The following is a 16,471-nucleotide window of genomic DNA, read 5'->3' as shown; positions in this document are numbered from 1 at the left end:
TGATTCTTCGTAGCCTATACAACCTGCACAATTTATGAGCCACCAACCTGAAACCTGTAATTTTACAGATATTCCAAGTACGGCAACTTAGAAAAGTAGTTCTGGAGCTGTTTCGAGTCTTTGTCACTGATATGTACTAAAAATACCAACAACCTATCAGGCGACAAGAACAACAACAAACTAACTTCCAGTAAGCATGAATGACCATTTAAAGGAACAATGCAGAGTTTCTGGCCATCCGTAGTGCTGCATAGAAATGGGTAGACCTTTGCAAATACACAGACAAAAGGTTGAACACACCGGTGCTGCCAGTGGTTTCAGACTATTGCATTGATCTACTGGTGGCAGCAATGTGCCAAGACAATGTGTCAGCAAAGGCAGGGGATAAAACTACACACAGGTAAAGATGTAAGTATTAAAAGGTCTTTTTTTTTTAACCAGGTTGGCAAATGGTTTGTGAGATAGGAAAGCATTCAACACATTTATATAACACTGAATTTCCCCAAAGGGATCAATAAAGTATCTCATGTCAGCAGAGAACTCTACAAGGCACAGACACTATTCTGACATTTGTTCTAATTTCCCAACAACACGTTGTAATATCCTGAAACAGATATGACAGATGGCTCCACTGGCATCAAGTAAAGATACAAACTTTTGTTATTTGAAGAGAAAACTGTCTTGTTGCAAGCAGCCATTAAAAGAAACACAAAATCATCTTCTGCTGACAAAAAAAACTCATCAAGACAAGACGAGGAAGCAAACAGGACACAAAATCTATTTCACTCGTAAATCGCTTTGGATAAAAAGCCAAATGACTAAATGTATAAAATACAGCACCCAGTATATTGCTATGTGAATTTAAAACATTTATAAAGAGCTTTTTCTCTTCCTCGGTGGACTCTCTGTTGTTTTTCATCCTACACTGGTCGCCAGCGAAACAGTAATCATGTGTTTCCTTTGAAGAGATTTCTAGAGGCAGTCGCACAGTGGGATAGGAGAAGGTGTGGAGTTATTGTGCAAAGTGAACTCACCAAAGGCTAAAGCTTTGTTGACTCATTCACTGATTGACTGGAAAACACACAAAACAGAATGTGTTGTACTCCACATCTTTACCTTTGTCTCCCTTATGTACCCAATTTTAGGGTAGGGATTGGGATTTGTTTTAATAAACAAAATAAAAGCAGATAACACCACATCTGTCAAGTTATTCATAAAAAAAAAAAAAAGGTTGAGACGTAAAACGACCTGTCCATCTTTATCAATCGCAGCCACACTTCACCAGTTCAGTGGGCTTTTTTCTGGTACTAGCTCTGAGTGATGCCATTCTTCATCCTGGGTCTTGTACTTGCCCTTTACCAACACATATGCCTAAAAAAAAGGCAGTTCCACCGAAGACACTGGAATCTTTTGGTATAGTAAATAGCAGAGCATCTCTCTTAGGCTGTATTTACTACATAGTTCAGGTCTACAGTGTGAACCTGTTTATAATAATAAGCATATATATAATAATAATGGAAACTCAAAGACAGTGTGGGAGCATAGCTACGATATCAACTGTGTTATTTGGTCCAGTTATACCCTATGTTCTGTAAGTTGGAAGTGTTTCATAGGCCTTTAGATAATAAATTAAAACAATGTGTTAGAGCGTAATTGTTACAAAAGCATACATATTTTCACAAACATACTTCTCTGCTACTGGCAAGAAATCAAGAAATCAGGAAAAGCTGTGACCTTTGCAGTGATCTTAAAATACAGAATGCTGCTTTGGTTATGTTTTTTATGAAACTGCAAAACTACATCAAAGTCACGAATAAAACCAGAAGCCTTTGATCAAATCTGCACAGATAGCAGAGTTTACTACAAGCACAATTTCTCTCTTTGACCAAATATTTGGGACCTCAGTTTTGCTATGTCTGAACCTCATTAGGACAACCTTGAGGCAACTTTCCAGACAGTAAAGGGCGACAGTTATCACAGTTAACTGTACAATTGCAGCACACTAAAAGCTTTAAGTTAGGTCACTCTTTATTACCACAGTTGTCCCGTATCTACACATTTTTTGCCCTAAGCCAATTCTCCAGTAGATCTCAATTTTGGAGGCTGACAAGTTGTATAAGAGATGTGTCACTCAAATGCAAACCTTGTATATCCTGCTATAAAAACATGACGACATGAAATAGTTCTTAAGGTGGACATCTGTCACTATGTCTGTCTAACTCTTTTGCTGTCTCTATCTTTCCCCATCACTTTTTCTCTCTGTCAATTCAACTGAATAAATAAGCCCTCTCAGTATCTCTGTCCTATCTTTCTCCTCTCTATATATCGAGCTGCTAGCTGCCAGCTGGATCCCAGCAGCAGTCTCAAAAGCCCAATGAATTACTTATTCCAGATTACCCACATTTGTTCAGTGCTGCCCTCTTGGAAGTCTTGGCAAAAGCAACAAGATGGGACAAAGGGGAATATAATGCAATCTAGGAAAAAGCAGGGTAAACAAAGAGAGGACAGTGGGGGAGTCTGCTTCTCTCTCCTCAACTGATGAGCACATTCATTCCTTTTCTCTCTTTATTCCTGTGTGTAAAGGCCACCATGGATTTATTCTGCTGCTTCTTAGTAAATATCTAACTTTAAAGAGTCACCTCCGTGACTCCCTGATCACCAGCTAACTACTCTAATCATTAGGGCTCTATCTGGTCCGACGTCGTCCAACACTTTTACTCCCTCAACGAAATAAATGTGACAGCAGGGAGGAATAACACTGGACAGAGAGCATGAACGTGTGAGAGCACTACAGGCAAATATTTTAAGACCAAAATAAGTACTAATCAATGGACAAGGCTGCGTGCGACTGTGAGCCTGCTGGGAGCCATTTGTGTGTGAATGCATGAAGATGGTGGAGTGTAATGAATTCATAGTGACTCAGTGACTCTTCTGAACCATTAGCTGCTTTCTAGGAAGTGTACAAAGAAAAGGTACATCATACAAACACAAGCGTATTCACACGTGACACAACTGTGCTCGGCGCTGAAGCCTAATATTGTTTGGTACACAGACAGAAATCTGTAGCACCCACTATTAGATTTTGGCATGAAAGGGTTGGTGAGACTCTTGCATGTGTTTATTAAAATTTAAACTTTGTAAATGTGACTTTTTCATGAGAGTTACTGCTGGATGGCCGCTTTGTTAAGATATGATGACACAGTTCCTGGACTATTATTCTATATTAGTTCTGTTGTTTTTCACTTTTAATGTCAGTTTGACATGAAGTGTTATCTTATCTTATATTATCAGATAAAAGTTTATTCTACTCACTTACTCTTGTCTCTGCTCTTTCTCCCTTTTTCTTTTTTTTATGATTTGGTTAGATGACATTTAAAAATCTATATTTTTTAATTAAGTTTTTCCCCAACAAAAGGGTTACTAATGTAGGGCAGCATTTAAGCTCCTCAAACTGTGGTGAGGAGGAGAGCCTTGATGAAAGGTCAACTGAAGAACACTAAGCTATTCAGACTTAGACTAAGTGGTGCTTGTCTGGGGTCACAATGTCAGCAGGAACAGGGTATAAGATATTGAAAAACATGACATTTTGGTTTAAGTGGCAAAGCTGAGGTGGTGTTTTGGCACCATCACAATTATTATGTTCTGTTAAATTATCAGAATATATAATTTTGGCTGCTAGTCAGGCCTCCCACACTTGGATTGTAGTGGGTGTATGCTATGATATTTTTTTATAAGAAAATGCAGAAGCAAGTGAAAATTGTAGAAATAGTTTAAAGATTTGCTTAGAATTCATTAAAAATCAAAGGCAATTTGTTCAGGTGAGAATAAACCTCATTGTTCTGAGTGTCTTAAGTACAAATACAGACAGACAGATGCAGTTTGTCACGATAACTTCATCATTTTGTGATTCATCCTACACTTACATCACTAATCACCAGTTCAGTATGTTGTTAGTTTTTCTTTTTTACTCTGAATTTGTGAATACATTGGTGTGTTCTTTAAACTATATGATAGTTTTTAATAAATCAATATATATATATATATATATATATATATATATATATATATATATATATATATATATATATATATATATATATATATATATATATATTAGCTTGCTTACACTGTTTACAGTATACTGAATCATAACCCCTCCTATCAAAAGGTTCCTTAAATGTGAGAAACTGTAAGCTGCCAGATAGTATTCAGGTGTTTCTTCAGGTGACTGAGCAGATATAAAGTGAGCTGGACCAAACATCCAGTGGATATAAATGTCAGTATGAACCCACAATCACTAAACTCTGGCATCACGTTTCACAATACTATAGCTTGTTGTAGAAGCTGTAAATACAGCCACACACAGTGACCCTTAAGGCAGAGAGTGTGTGTGTTAAACAGTTAGAGCTAGTAGTATAGTTTGTTGTAGTCCTGCTTTATATAGAGTACACCTTGATCAATAAAAACGGGGCAGCGTGTTGACTTCTGCTTGTGTTTATGTCTCAATACATCTCATGATCAATATCACACCACTCATGTCTAGTGTGAGGAAAGATGCAATATGAGGCAAACAGAAGAGTACACACAACACCACGTACTGTATGTGTGATTAAATCCTGTTTCTGAAGTAAAAGCACTGCAGCCTTGATTAAATTGAGAAATTAAAAGAGACAGTGAGAGACAAAAAGCTTAAGACAGAAGGATCATTTTGCTGACATATGGATATTCAATAAAAAGTGCTGAAAGGCCATTAAGTGCAATTATCTAAACCAAGTTGTGCCATGAGCAAAGCCACTCCTTATCATTGATGTCCAGGAACAATCTTATGTCATTTCATATCTGCACACTTCAATGTCGATGAAGAAACCATCGATCCTCAGGTTTTTCAGGCCCGATGATGATGCTTCAGCCACATTAAGTTGCAAAGTCATCACACTTTCTGTACTTTCTGTACAGTAAAACATTTTCAAACTTGACACGGACTTTATTAAAGCTCCACTCACAGTAGTTTTAATTTTATCTATAGCAATAATCTATAAGATAATGCAATCCAGTATAATCAGGCAGAAGAATCAACTATTCATCTCCATCCAAGGCTGAACGAGCTGAAGTTATTAGTTGACTAAATGACAGAATATGGCTGAGTGGCGTCAATCCGCAGAGAGAGACACTTGACACAGCTCAGATGAATGGACAGATGAATCATTATCCATTATAACCATTAAATAAAGACCAAGGACTGTTTTTAACCCAGTACGATGCAGTAATTGTTGTTCTTCTAGTTTTTAACCAGTGGGTGTTAAGCGTATTTACGTAATGCTCTTCATACTTCATACTCTTATTTTCTCGTAACTCTGGTGCACGTTGATCTGTCTCACATTTATTCATTTCTTTATTTATTTTAACATTCTATTTAATAAATTACTATAATTTCTATATTTTTGACAAAACGTACTTACTTACTGTTCAATTTCAAATCCATAGTGGTGCCGCACAGAGCCGACATGATTTAAATCGGTCACCGTCTAAATCTACGTGTCTTTGCTGATTAACTGACATGTTCTTAAATATGCCCTACATACCATATTATTGCTGACCTAAAACCTTTGCAATCAGTAACATTTCAATAAAACTTTAGATGGTTATACACAAACACACACTGACCCCTCAGGCGAGGCAGCATTCAGTATTCTGATGAACACACACTGGTCTTTGCTCTATCACTCTCACTTCAACGCCACATAATAGAGGCCAGGTCATTTATTCGCTTCCTTTAAACTGTCAACTGGAGCAAGAAGGAGAGGGGTGAGAGAACATACAGTAAGTCAGAATGGAAAAGAGAGACTCAGAGCCTGTCTAAGTGCTAGAAGTGATAGGGCACTAAAGCGTTTTTTATGCCACTGTGATTTAAAGCACAGCCATTCTTTCACAGCCGGTAGTTAAGAGGGAAATAAAGTCTGCTTAATCTGCTACTTAATCTTACACTTGCAACCTTTCACATGTCAAAGCAGACTCGCACAAACCACATACTGCACTGGAGGACACTTTAACTGCATGTTTGATATGTATATCCTCTTTGTCTTGTTCAATCTTCTACATCTTTCCCTGTTTCATTGTGCATCTTTACCACCCCTCTGCTCTCCTCTTCCTCTCCTCTCTTTCTTTCTAACCTGGTGCATGAGTTTGGAGCTGTTAAATAAAATGCTGTAAACCCAAATGACAGTGAACCAAACTGTTTTCTACGTTTGTATTTTATTTTTGAACTGTGTTGTGTTTAGAGCTTGCTGTGATTCATCCACGTGGCTAAAAAAATCCAACACAGATGAGTCAGATTGACTTTTGTTTACTTTACTTCTTTGTGTTTTCTTATTATCTGTCAATCACCAGCCACCCACAGGAAAGACAAAGTCAGCCAATGAGGACCCTCTTAAAAAATAGTGTGTAATAAACCTTTTTACTATTGTTATTAACCCCAGTGTGTGAGTTTGACATTGGCAACTGAATTATGTGAAAAACAAGTGAATTTCCAGACATATAATCAAGAAGTCGACAGTAATAACTTACTTGTAAATAAGGCTGGCTGAAAACACAATAAGATAATTATCTATTAACTTTTACCTATAGAGCTGTAAGACATGGTGGATATAACGTCACTAGAACTCATTCCATCCATGTTTTGACAGGCAACACAAAAGGGGAAAATGACGACAGGAAACGTTAACGAAAACTCGCTGACAGCGTTATTGAAGGAGACATCTCAACAGACACAGCCTAAGGCTCAAAAGACGAGGAGAAAAGAAGGGTCTCAGGAATTCAGCAGCGTGGCAGAAGAATGGCGTGCACTGCAAACTGTGTGGAAAGCCATGATCCCACACAGACAGCTTATACCACAATTTTTTAACGTCTGAAACGGCAGCACCACAGTACTTAACCCAAGTAAGAGCTGGAGCTGCCACGACAACGATGAGTGCTCAACAACAACAGAATTTAGTGTTCACTTTACTCCAGCACTATGATTTAACAAGCGAACAGACACAGTGATATCCTACTTAAACACATAATGCCAGTAAACACAGTCAAAAATGCTGGATTTAAGTGACATATTGAACATATGATATCCTACCATCTCACTTAGGAGGAAAAATTAAATAGTGATTTGATTTATATGGAAAAATATATATAGATATCGATAGGAAAACATTATCACGGTAACTTTTTTTCTACATTGCCTGGCTCTTATTGTAAAATATAATGTGTCCACACGTTATCCTGTCCCCATCCACAGTCTCTCCATCACTACTATGCTTTAAAATCCATCACACGCGCACACACAGACAGACATAGGCTGGTTTCCAGCTTAATGGCTTTAGGGCCATAGTTGCCCCAGAGAATTTTGGTATGCGTCACTTTCCATTTTGTCTTCATAAAAGAATGTGTGTGTGTGCTGATGCTCATGTGTCAATGCCGGTCTGTCTCTAAGAGATAATGAGGCAGTGTGTGTTTCACCCAGCTAACCCCTGGACTTAACTATCAAGTACTGTGAATTGGCAGCTAAAATGGAAAACTGGGAGCACATTTTCTAACTGTGTCACACCACTGGGCTCTGTTTTAACTTTGTGACTCTGCAGCAACACATCCTCCAAATGGGCTTCCAACTTATTCCTCAGACTTCAACAATGACGAGACAACAGTGCCAGGAGGAGTAATTGCTGCTCAATATTTGCCTTTATTGAAGGTTGATTATGATTTAAAAGACACGGAGGATTTACTAACTGCTTTAGTGGCAGCCTTGTTCCATCTTGCCAACATATAGAAGAAGTTTCTTGACTAACTACTCAGTCATACACTTAGAAAGCAAAACACTCACTCACTTTTGTTAAATCTTATTCAGTTCATACTATATCCACAAATAAAGCTCACAACTCAGTCCCAATTTTTTTTAAATTTTGTCTCATCATGTAAGGTCAACCTAATCTATAATTTAGTGTTCTTTATAACAACGACACATATAGTGAAACCTAGACATACAGTCATTTTCTACTATGCAACAAGTTGGTTGTTAATTACAAAATCTGTATTTTTCCTAAAAAAAAAACAAAACAATGCACAAATACAATAAAAAAACACTGGAAAAAATCACTTGGCTTGATTGACACTGCCAGAGAAAGTATAAAACAGAGCGCCCCTCTGCCGCCAATGCAAAAACACAATCACTAAATCTGACAATCACTTGTGTGACTGTTCAGTAAAAATGTTTTCCATCCTGGTTTATGGAAAATCCATTAAATGTTAGCTTTTTCAGACTTTCAGAGAGGGAAAGTTACCACTGCTTGGTATTTCTATCAAAACCCAAATGGGACCAGTGGCCACAGGGTCAACTTGAGCTTACAGGCCTTAGGCAGGAATCAGACTGTGGATTTGTGCAACACACAATCACAATTTTACTGTTTGGAAGGTGAAAGTTTAACTCGAGCTTGCCATTTCTTACCTTCTTTTTGGACTTGAAGACATTACAGCGGAAGACATTACTCTGACCATCTCTGGCGATGTAGCTGAAGATCTTCAGATCCTGGGAGTCATGAGACACATAGAATATCCTGAAAGAGAGAATAAAATAGGTCATAAAAAAAAATAATAATAATCAGTAGTTGATGCAAAACAGAACCAGAGCCTGGCAGCATTTCTAAATGTGTCTTAAAACACAAACTAGGCAGTGAGCCTGTCTCTGCAGGGTTTCATTGTGACAAAAATAAACCCAGCTCAACCTTTTAGCTCAGAAGCTGAAGAAAGTGGTTAGAGAAGTTAAATAAGCTGGCAAGTACATAGAGATGTTTGATATTTATATGGGGCTTATTGGGACTGGCTCAGTGACATACATTGCATGGTAGGTAAACTTTAAGCAAAAAAAGTAATGAAGTGAAAACAGTGATACCCCAGTGTGAGGAAAAGACAGAGGGGGTAATACTATCACAACAAAAATATACTCTGTGAGGGAGGATCTACTGGGCATTAAGTCTGAAACAAAAATGGAGTCTCTGGGTAGGTAGACAGTGTTTGTCTCCAACAGTGAAGACATATACAACTTCCAGCAGAGCAAGAAAATAGGAAGAAATGAGTTTGGCAGCAAAAGGGGGAACAAAAAAGATAATACACAATAACCTGCTGGAGGGAGAACACTGCATGACTTAAGCTCTAGTCTGGATTTAATTTATAGTGACAAAAGAACACTGCTGGAGAGAAAAAGCATTGCAGATGACAATATGGCTGAAACCAAGAAGATGAAAATTGTCATGTTCAGAAACAAGACAGACGCTCAGAGCAGTTTTGTAAAGCTGGTTTTATTCCATAAAGAAAAAATAATCTGATTTATATGGAACTGAAAGATAGAGCTCAATGATCTACAGAAGATATGAATAGTTTCCCCAAAGAACCTTGAGGGTGACTTTGATTTAATCCTTCATCTGATGAAACTAGGAGTGTGTACAAGTACATGAAGTATAAAGTAGTATTTAAGCAGCATTTTCCCCACTCTATTTCACATTTTAATACTACAATATGCATCTTAATCTAGCACAAGCATGACACATTAAATCAGTCCACTCTGTTGCGCCCAGCCCTCATTCTCCCTGCTTCCTTATGCTCTTCTACCGTCTGCTATGCTCTACGATGCTCTGCAAGCAGAAATCATGGAAACTGCAACAGGTTAGAAGAGCAAAAAATGTTTCAAACAAAGTTACATACAGTAGCTCTATGTGGTGTAAACATAATCAAGCAAAACATTGGCGATTTAGTTGCCAGGTGCAGAAACCAGCCGACCCATGCACACAACAGAAGCTAAAAGCTAAAGGTTTTTAAGACGCTAACTTTTTACTCAGAGCAAAAGTTTGACTATATAACGATTCTTACTTACTTGTATTACCTTTCATTTTGAAGGTTAATGAAGTAATGACACTGTGTCGCTTGATACAGTTAACCTGAAATATCAAGTGGTTGAAGGACGTAAGAGAAACCTCCGGCCGGAAAGCTTCCTAACTGGATAATTAGTGCCATATTAAAGGGGCTTGGTGGGATATTTGGGGTAATTTATCACAGTCAGACAATGGAAAAAGATAAGAGCAAGAAAGTAAGTGGAGATTATGCAAATGACCCCTGTCTCTGCTTTCAAGTGTGTCTGGTGTTCTCCTGTGCATGTGAGTATGTGAGTCTGTGTCCTAATCAGGGGTCTCATCTATACACTTGGTGACATTTCAGTGGTATTAGCTTTGGCCTTTTCTCTGGGAGCCGGATTAGCAGGGGTCTTGTGGTGTGGAGGTGTTTTTGTCAACCCTGCTTAGCAGACTGTCAAAATAAAAGAAAAGACTATCTGCAGTGACTCATACAATCACTTTCACACAGACACACATACAACTAGAGATTTTCAGCCTGATTTCTAGTTTCTCACAACCACAGGTAGTTAGATAAGAATGTAGAAATGTGTTAAATCTATTAAATATTTCGGATTTATGTGGAGAGCCTATAGAGCACGCAGGAGGCAGGCTGTGGCACAAAAAGGTATGCTGTGGAAATCACTGTAATGTAATTTTAGCAATAACACTGCCCATATTAAAATGCATTTCTTGTGAAGCACATGCAGGCGTGGAAAATCCACAAATAAGTTTTACAAGGAGTTGCCAAGGCATTAGAAATTCAGGCAAAGTAGCTGCTTACTAAGAGAAGCAGAAAAACCTGTGTCAACAAACACAGAAGGCCAACAGGGTCGCTTATCAACCCATTTTCATCTCCTAGAAGAAAACTGACCGCTCCCATCCGGCTGCTCCTCATAGACAACACTTCAGTTGCCTCTTTCAAGTCTTTCCTTACCCTCTTGTCATCCCTCAACTCCGAGTCACTGTGATAAAAATCAATGTCTAAAGCAGGAGAAAAGGTCTTGAGTTCTGCCAAACTGTTGTCTGCAGGGAATTGAATCATACTCAAAAATCTAGGCAATGAAAAAAATAGAAATCTTATATGGTGCCAGACAAGTGAGTGGAAGTGAGCTCAGCTGACAAATCCTCAAGCAGTGTAGAGATGACAGCTCAGATACATCTCTATCAACTGTCTCCAACAGGAACAGGTGCCAAACATCCAGGTGAAGATGAGCGGATAGATCAAGTCTTACAATATGAGAGAGACAAGCGTAACAGAAGACGGTAATGACAAAATCTATCAGCGTACAAATGCTGCAGAGTGGAAAAGTGTTCTAACTTGTATTTCCAGGGGGTTGCCTTTCCTATTTAAGGTTACAAATCAAAACATTTTCACATGAATGACAGTCACTGTCATCAGTGAGTGTCTGTGTGACTGAACCAGCACAGTAGTAACCTACTGTGGTGATGTGTTTGTGACAACAGAAAGAATACAGCTGAACTAAATACATTTGGAATGATAGATTATTAATAATGCAACAAGTAAATGATGAAGCATGACTCTTCTGCTAAGTATAAAAGTATATCCAGTGGGTGTTGCTGGATTAAATCCATCAATTTCAATTTTAGATCATGTAGAAAAGTCTAACTTTGTATCTCTTGGAAGCTTCTGAATCTGAAACCATTCCTATCTTTTGTTACCGCCTAGTAGACAACCGTCCTTCCTTCTGTGATTCTTTACCTGCAGATGACGAGTCAAGACAGTTTTTAGTATATTTGTTACTTTGGTGAAGATCAGATCACATTTCACGATCAATTTATGCAGAAATCCCGGACACTGAAAACAGTGCCATTACCCTTTTCTTGCAACAGTGTAATCATCCATCCAGTAAAGTCTGCTGTTAATATTTTCTCTCTGTTTAATGGGTATTGTTATCTGCAATCAAAATTTATTGTTCAGCAGTAAAATATTCTGGCTCACATCTTCTCTGTTATGCTTCATTAACTAAATTATAGGGTCTAGATCCCCGCCAACAGTTTGATTTCTGCTTCAAACATCACATATCAATCAGTAAAGGTGATTTGATTTGTCTTAAAATCTTATCTTGCAAAATCAAGTTGTGCAACCAGTGTTTCTCCTTCAGCTGTGTTTTTTTATACAGGTCAGATGTTGAGGCTTCCGAGAGAACCCCAACATGCCCTGAATCAAGTACCTTAACATAACTTGATTCTGATAGTTTAATCCTTGAAAAAAAGCCATCAGAACAATTCTGCCATCAATACTAGCAACTGTCATCTAGATTGAATATACTGTTAATTGGGAACATTATATAATAAAGCTGGAAGGAGAGATGGGGGAGAGAAAATGGCAGGGCAGAAATCACAACTGAACAAAGACCTAAAAAGAGAGTGAGACAGTGCAGCAAAGCAGATGATTCATGACTCATCTAGTGAGTCAAAAGTTTAGCAGTGCATTAAGAGTTGGACACAGACACTCTTGTTTCCTCAAATTTAGGCTGTTGCTGTCTCATCTCATACAGCAAAATGAAACCAGAGAGCTCTTCTAAATGTGAAGGCTGTATGAATTACATGTGCACAAATAAACATAAAGTATATGAAGCCCACCTATTTGCCCACTCATTCATTAGCTTTTGAAAGAAAGTCTAATTCTGCGTTAACAAGACCACACACCCTCAGCTAACCTTGTTAATAAGCCCTCCTTGTTAGCAGGCTGAGTCTCTGATGCAGGAGGTTGTGATGTGATGCTTGAGTAATGAAGTGGGCTTGTTTTAGAAGGCCTTGGCCATTTTTCTTTTGATAAATCACTGCCTGTGAAATGCTGCTGCTATAAATCAAAGACTAAGAGGCAAGGCACCACACACACAGCATCGACAATTGCACAGTTACTAGGAATCAATATAAAGATACACCTGTGCCAGATCGGGCTGTAGATGTGTGTGCTGGCTTATTTTAGCAAGAGCATCAGGTTCAGGAATGGAAGCCAATACATCTGCATTAATATGGTCTTTCAGCATTTAACATCCTGTTATTGGGAATCTATAAAAGATCCAGTATCAGATTCAGTAACATGAAACATGGGATATTGTAGAGTGTCACCCTGAAAACAATGACTGGGTGGATGACCGAAAATATCCTGCAGGCTGTTAAAGTGCGGTGAGTTTTGCTGGTTTGGGTGCTGCTAAAACAGGTTGTGCCATATAATCCATTTTAAACATTTTGGCAGTAAATGACAGTGAAAACTGTCATAGTGATAACTTTCATCAACCTGACACTGGACAAACTACAGGCTGTAGTGTTTGAGATAAGAACTTGAATTCCAGCTCTAATGTGAATCAGCTTCACATTTCAGTGGAGAAGTTACGATAGAGCTTTCAAACAGCAATTACAGCACACTGTGGCTATTAGGCTAATTGGTATTACAGTGTCAGAACACAGGACCAAGATGTGACATCTCAGCAAGTTAAGATAAAATTGCACAACTGGTCTTTGGTAAATGTGGGCACATAAAAAATTAATTGTACAGTGCTTAAACAGTGACTGTGTCAAGTTGTTAATAGGGGTCTCAAATGGGTTTAGCAAAGGGAAACTTTACTATTTAACTTACTGTGTGAAATGCCGTCTGACTTTAGCTTTCCAACCAACTGGAATCTAGACATCGTATTGTATGTAGTACATTTTTTGATCAGGGTTTATTACAAAACCGTATGTCACCTGATGTCACTTGTACCTGTAGTTCAGAGTACCTGTTGCCCATCTGCAAATTCTGCTTTTTTCTGTGGTTTATGTTCGACACAAATTACCATTTCAATCAGCAAGTTGTCCTGACCAATGTCTGCCTCTATTTTAGCACAGGAAAACATGCAGTTTAGTGATTGATTCTAAAGGGCTACCTCTCACACAGTGTGTTAACTCCATATTGATTAAGTTGTTTAGCAGGTGCTTATTTCTGAGCTGGTGTGTGCACTCAGCTAAACACGGTTTGTGAGAGAAGATGGTCCACTGTACAACTCTTATAGGACTGAAAGTGAATACATTTCAAAATACTTAAGCAGAGTGATTTACTATAGAGGATCCCATCACCCCTATGTCAGAAAAATGTCCTTTACTGATCATCAAAACGTGACATCTAAATTTTAAAAATCAAGCTTATAATCTTGATATTCCCTAGCCAGGACCTTCAGTATTTGGATCAAGCAGTGTGTGAAAAATAAGGTGCATTAAGTTAAGTAGGATAAAGCTGTTGGTTTAATGACTCAGATACATATTTAATGAACATTTACTATAGGTACATCAAATTAATTAGTTACTGTAGGCACAGTAAATATAAGTATTGGATCAGAGTGTCTAATTATAAGGACGGACTGGGGCCTATTCTGTGGAAGCATGTACACTGCATACTGCAGTATTGGTCCTCCAGGTCTTATTCTCCTCATATACAGTATTCTTTGTATTTATTGTGGGAAAAAGATCCTATTTTCTACATAGCCCAGCTTAGTGAAGGTTAGCTGTCATATGTGATTAATCCAGTATTCTGCCGTTCTTTAACCTTGAATTTGAATGTAGCTCTGCTAATATTTTACAATAAGTTCTGCCTAAGTATTGTCCTTTTTTTATAGGTGGACTAGCCTCATTCAGTCTTGTGGAACAGCTCCAAAGTCTATCAGTGTCTGACAGTGTCCTGTCTTTCAGAATACCTTTTTTACATTTTGAGAGCCAAAACCAAGCAGCCTGTCAATGAAACATGAATGGACGCAGTGCTTCAGGTTTTTCTTTTCTTTTGACAGTTATGTCATTAAAACACTGCAATTTGAGGGCATGCCTCAGTTCAATGTGTCTCAGATGATAACAGAAATGTTTTGAATTCAGCTGTACAGTAGTGGAATATTGTTTTAAACAAAGGGATATTTAAAAAGGTTAAACAAAACCTTCTGACTTTGTCACACTAAAACCACTCAGTGTTAAGTGGTAGGAGAAACACCACTCTTTGCACTAACAAGCCCAGTTTCTTTTATTACACAGACATTCTGCTGTGATAGCTCCAACCTGAAATGTTTTCTAGAACAGTGTGGATTTGGCAACACTGAGATAAACCAGACTTAATTACACAGAATACTGACCAGTAATTATGTTGATTGAAAATGACCAGTCTGGATGAAATGGTATAAGAAAAGCTGTGTCAGCTCAACTTCTGTGTGAACACAGAAAAAAAACCCTGAAATTTTATGGCATTTTATAGACTTGGCAAATCTGAAAATAACATTCAGCAGACAGGCTATCTCCCACAGCACTTGTTAAATTCAAGGTGAGAAGTTAGCAGCTCGATCTCATTTTTATTCTTTGATGAATTATTTACTGAAAATGTAAACGCCCCAGTTTCTGCATTTTGCAGAATTAGTTTCTTGCTGAGAAATGAGGTAACTAAATGACTACCTGCAATAAAGTGAGCTCAACAAAGACAAATGGAACAGTTTTTTCTTTCTTCAATTTTTTCTCACACAAACTGTAAATCAATTCAACACTGGTAAAATATTTATGTGGTATTTTGGCGTTCTGAGTCAGGGCCTCTTGTTGTTGGGTTGTTTGCAGTTGTATAAATATATTGTGCACAGATTCAAATTTACAGCTACAGAATGGAAAAAAGAAGCTGTTGCAGCAACATTCAACAAAAATATTCTCTAAAACATTGTGACCATTAGTTTTGTATTAGTGCATTAGTTTGATTTTTTTCCCCAGAGGCACCTATGATGACTTTTCGACTACAACGGCATAGCTCATTTTATCTGAGGCAGTCCTTTACCACGAGAAAAGACCCATACAATATAGATACATTCTGCAGCATAGAAATTAGAATATAACACTTTTAACAGCATCTTGCATCTCGGACCAGTAGCAGTGTGATGCCAATTATTAACACAACAGATGAACTAGCATACTTGTTCTCTTCTTTGAGAACTACAGAAAGACAAGGAATAGAGGGAGAGGGAGTTGAGCTGATATAACTTCACACACAGTTTATTCATACTTACACAAAGAGGAGAGAAAGGACAGAAATTTGCTGAAAGAGTTCTAATTCTGACTTTTTCTAACAAATGCAGCATAATTAAAATCTCATGGTTTCTAAAAACTTGCAAGTTTGCATTTTTGAAATTCTGTTCATAAGCACAGGGCACACAGAATATACAGTAGCACAAATGTGGATCCAAAGGAATATAACCTACAGTTAGTCCCACAAGTATCTGGACAGTGAGCAGCCCTGATAATAGAGGCACTTTGCTTAAAATGGTTTTAATTTCTAAATGGTTATTGCCATATATATATATATATTTTTTTTTTTTTGCAAGTCCACACATTCATCACATCTTAAGTGTTTTATTTCAAATCCATTGTGGTGGTATATTATTATTATTATAAAGGTACAATCACAGAAACTAAACTACAGACTAAGATTTTACAGATATTTACACCATAAAATATTAAACCAGTAGATATATCAATAGTGAGTAAGCTTCAAGGTTCCTAGCTGTTACTACCACTGCAAAATTAAA

The 16,471-nt window shown here is 37.8% G+C and overlaps 1 protein-coding gene across 2 annotated transcripts in view; it reads right to left on the bottom strand.

Moving 5' to 3' along the window:
• The window catches only part of LOC113152522 (carboxyl-terminal PDZ ligand of neuronal nitric oxide synthase protein-like), a 146,784-nt gene that overhangs the window by 58,440 nt on the left and 71,873 nt on the right, over nucleotides 1-16,471 (bottom strand). For both annotated transcript variants that reach the window (XM_026345814.1, XM_026345815.1), the window contains exon 5: nucleotides 8,489-8,597. In XM_026345814.1, the coding sequence (XP_026201599.1) occupies nucleotides 8,489-8,597 (109 nt within the window). The remainder of the gene's footprint in view (nucleotides 1-8,488; nucleotides 8,598-16,471) is intronic.

The sequence above is a fragment of the Anabas testudineus genome, chromosome 4 (assembly GCF_900324465.2).
Source record: "Anabas testudineus chromosome 4, fAnaTes1.2, whole genome shotgun sequence".
Classification (NCBI taxonomy): Eukaryota; Metazoa; Chordata; class Actinopteri; order Anabantiformes; family Anabantidae; genus Anabas; species Anabas testudineus.
The sequence above is the reverse complement of the archived record's forward strand: the minus strand, read 5'-3'. Positions and strand labels throughout refer to the sequence as shown.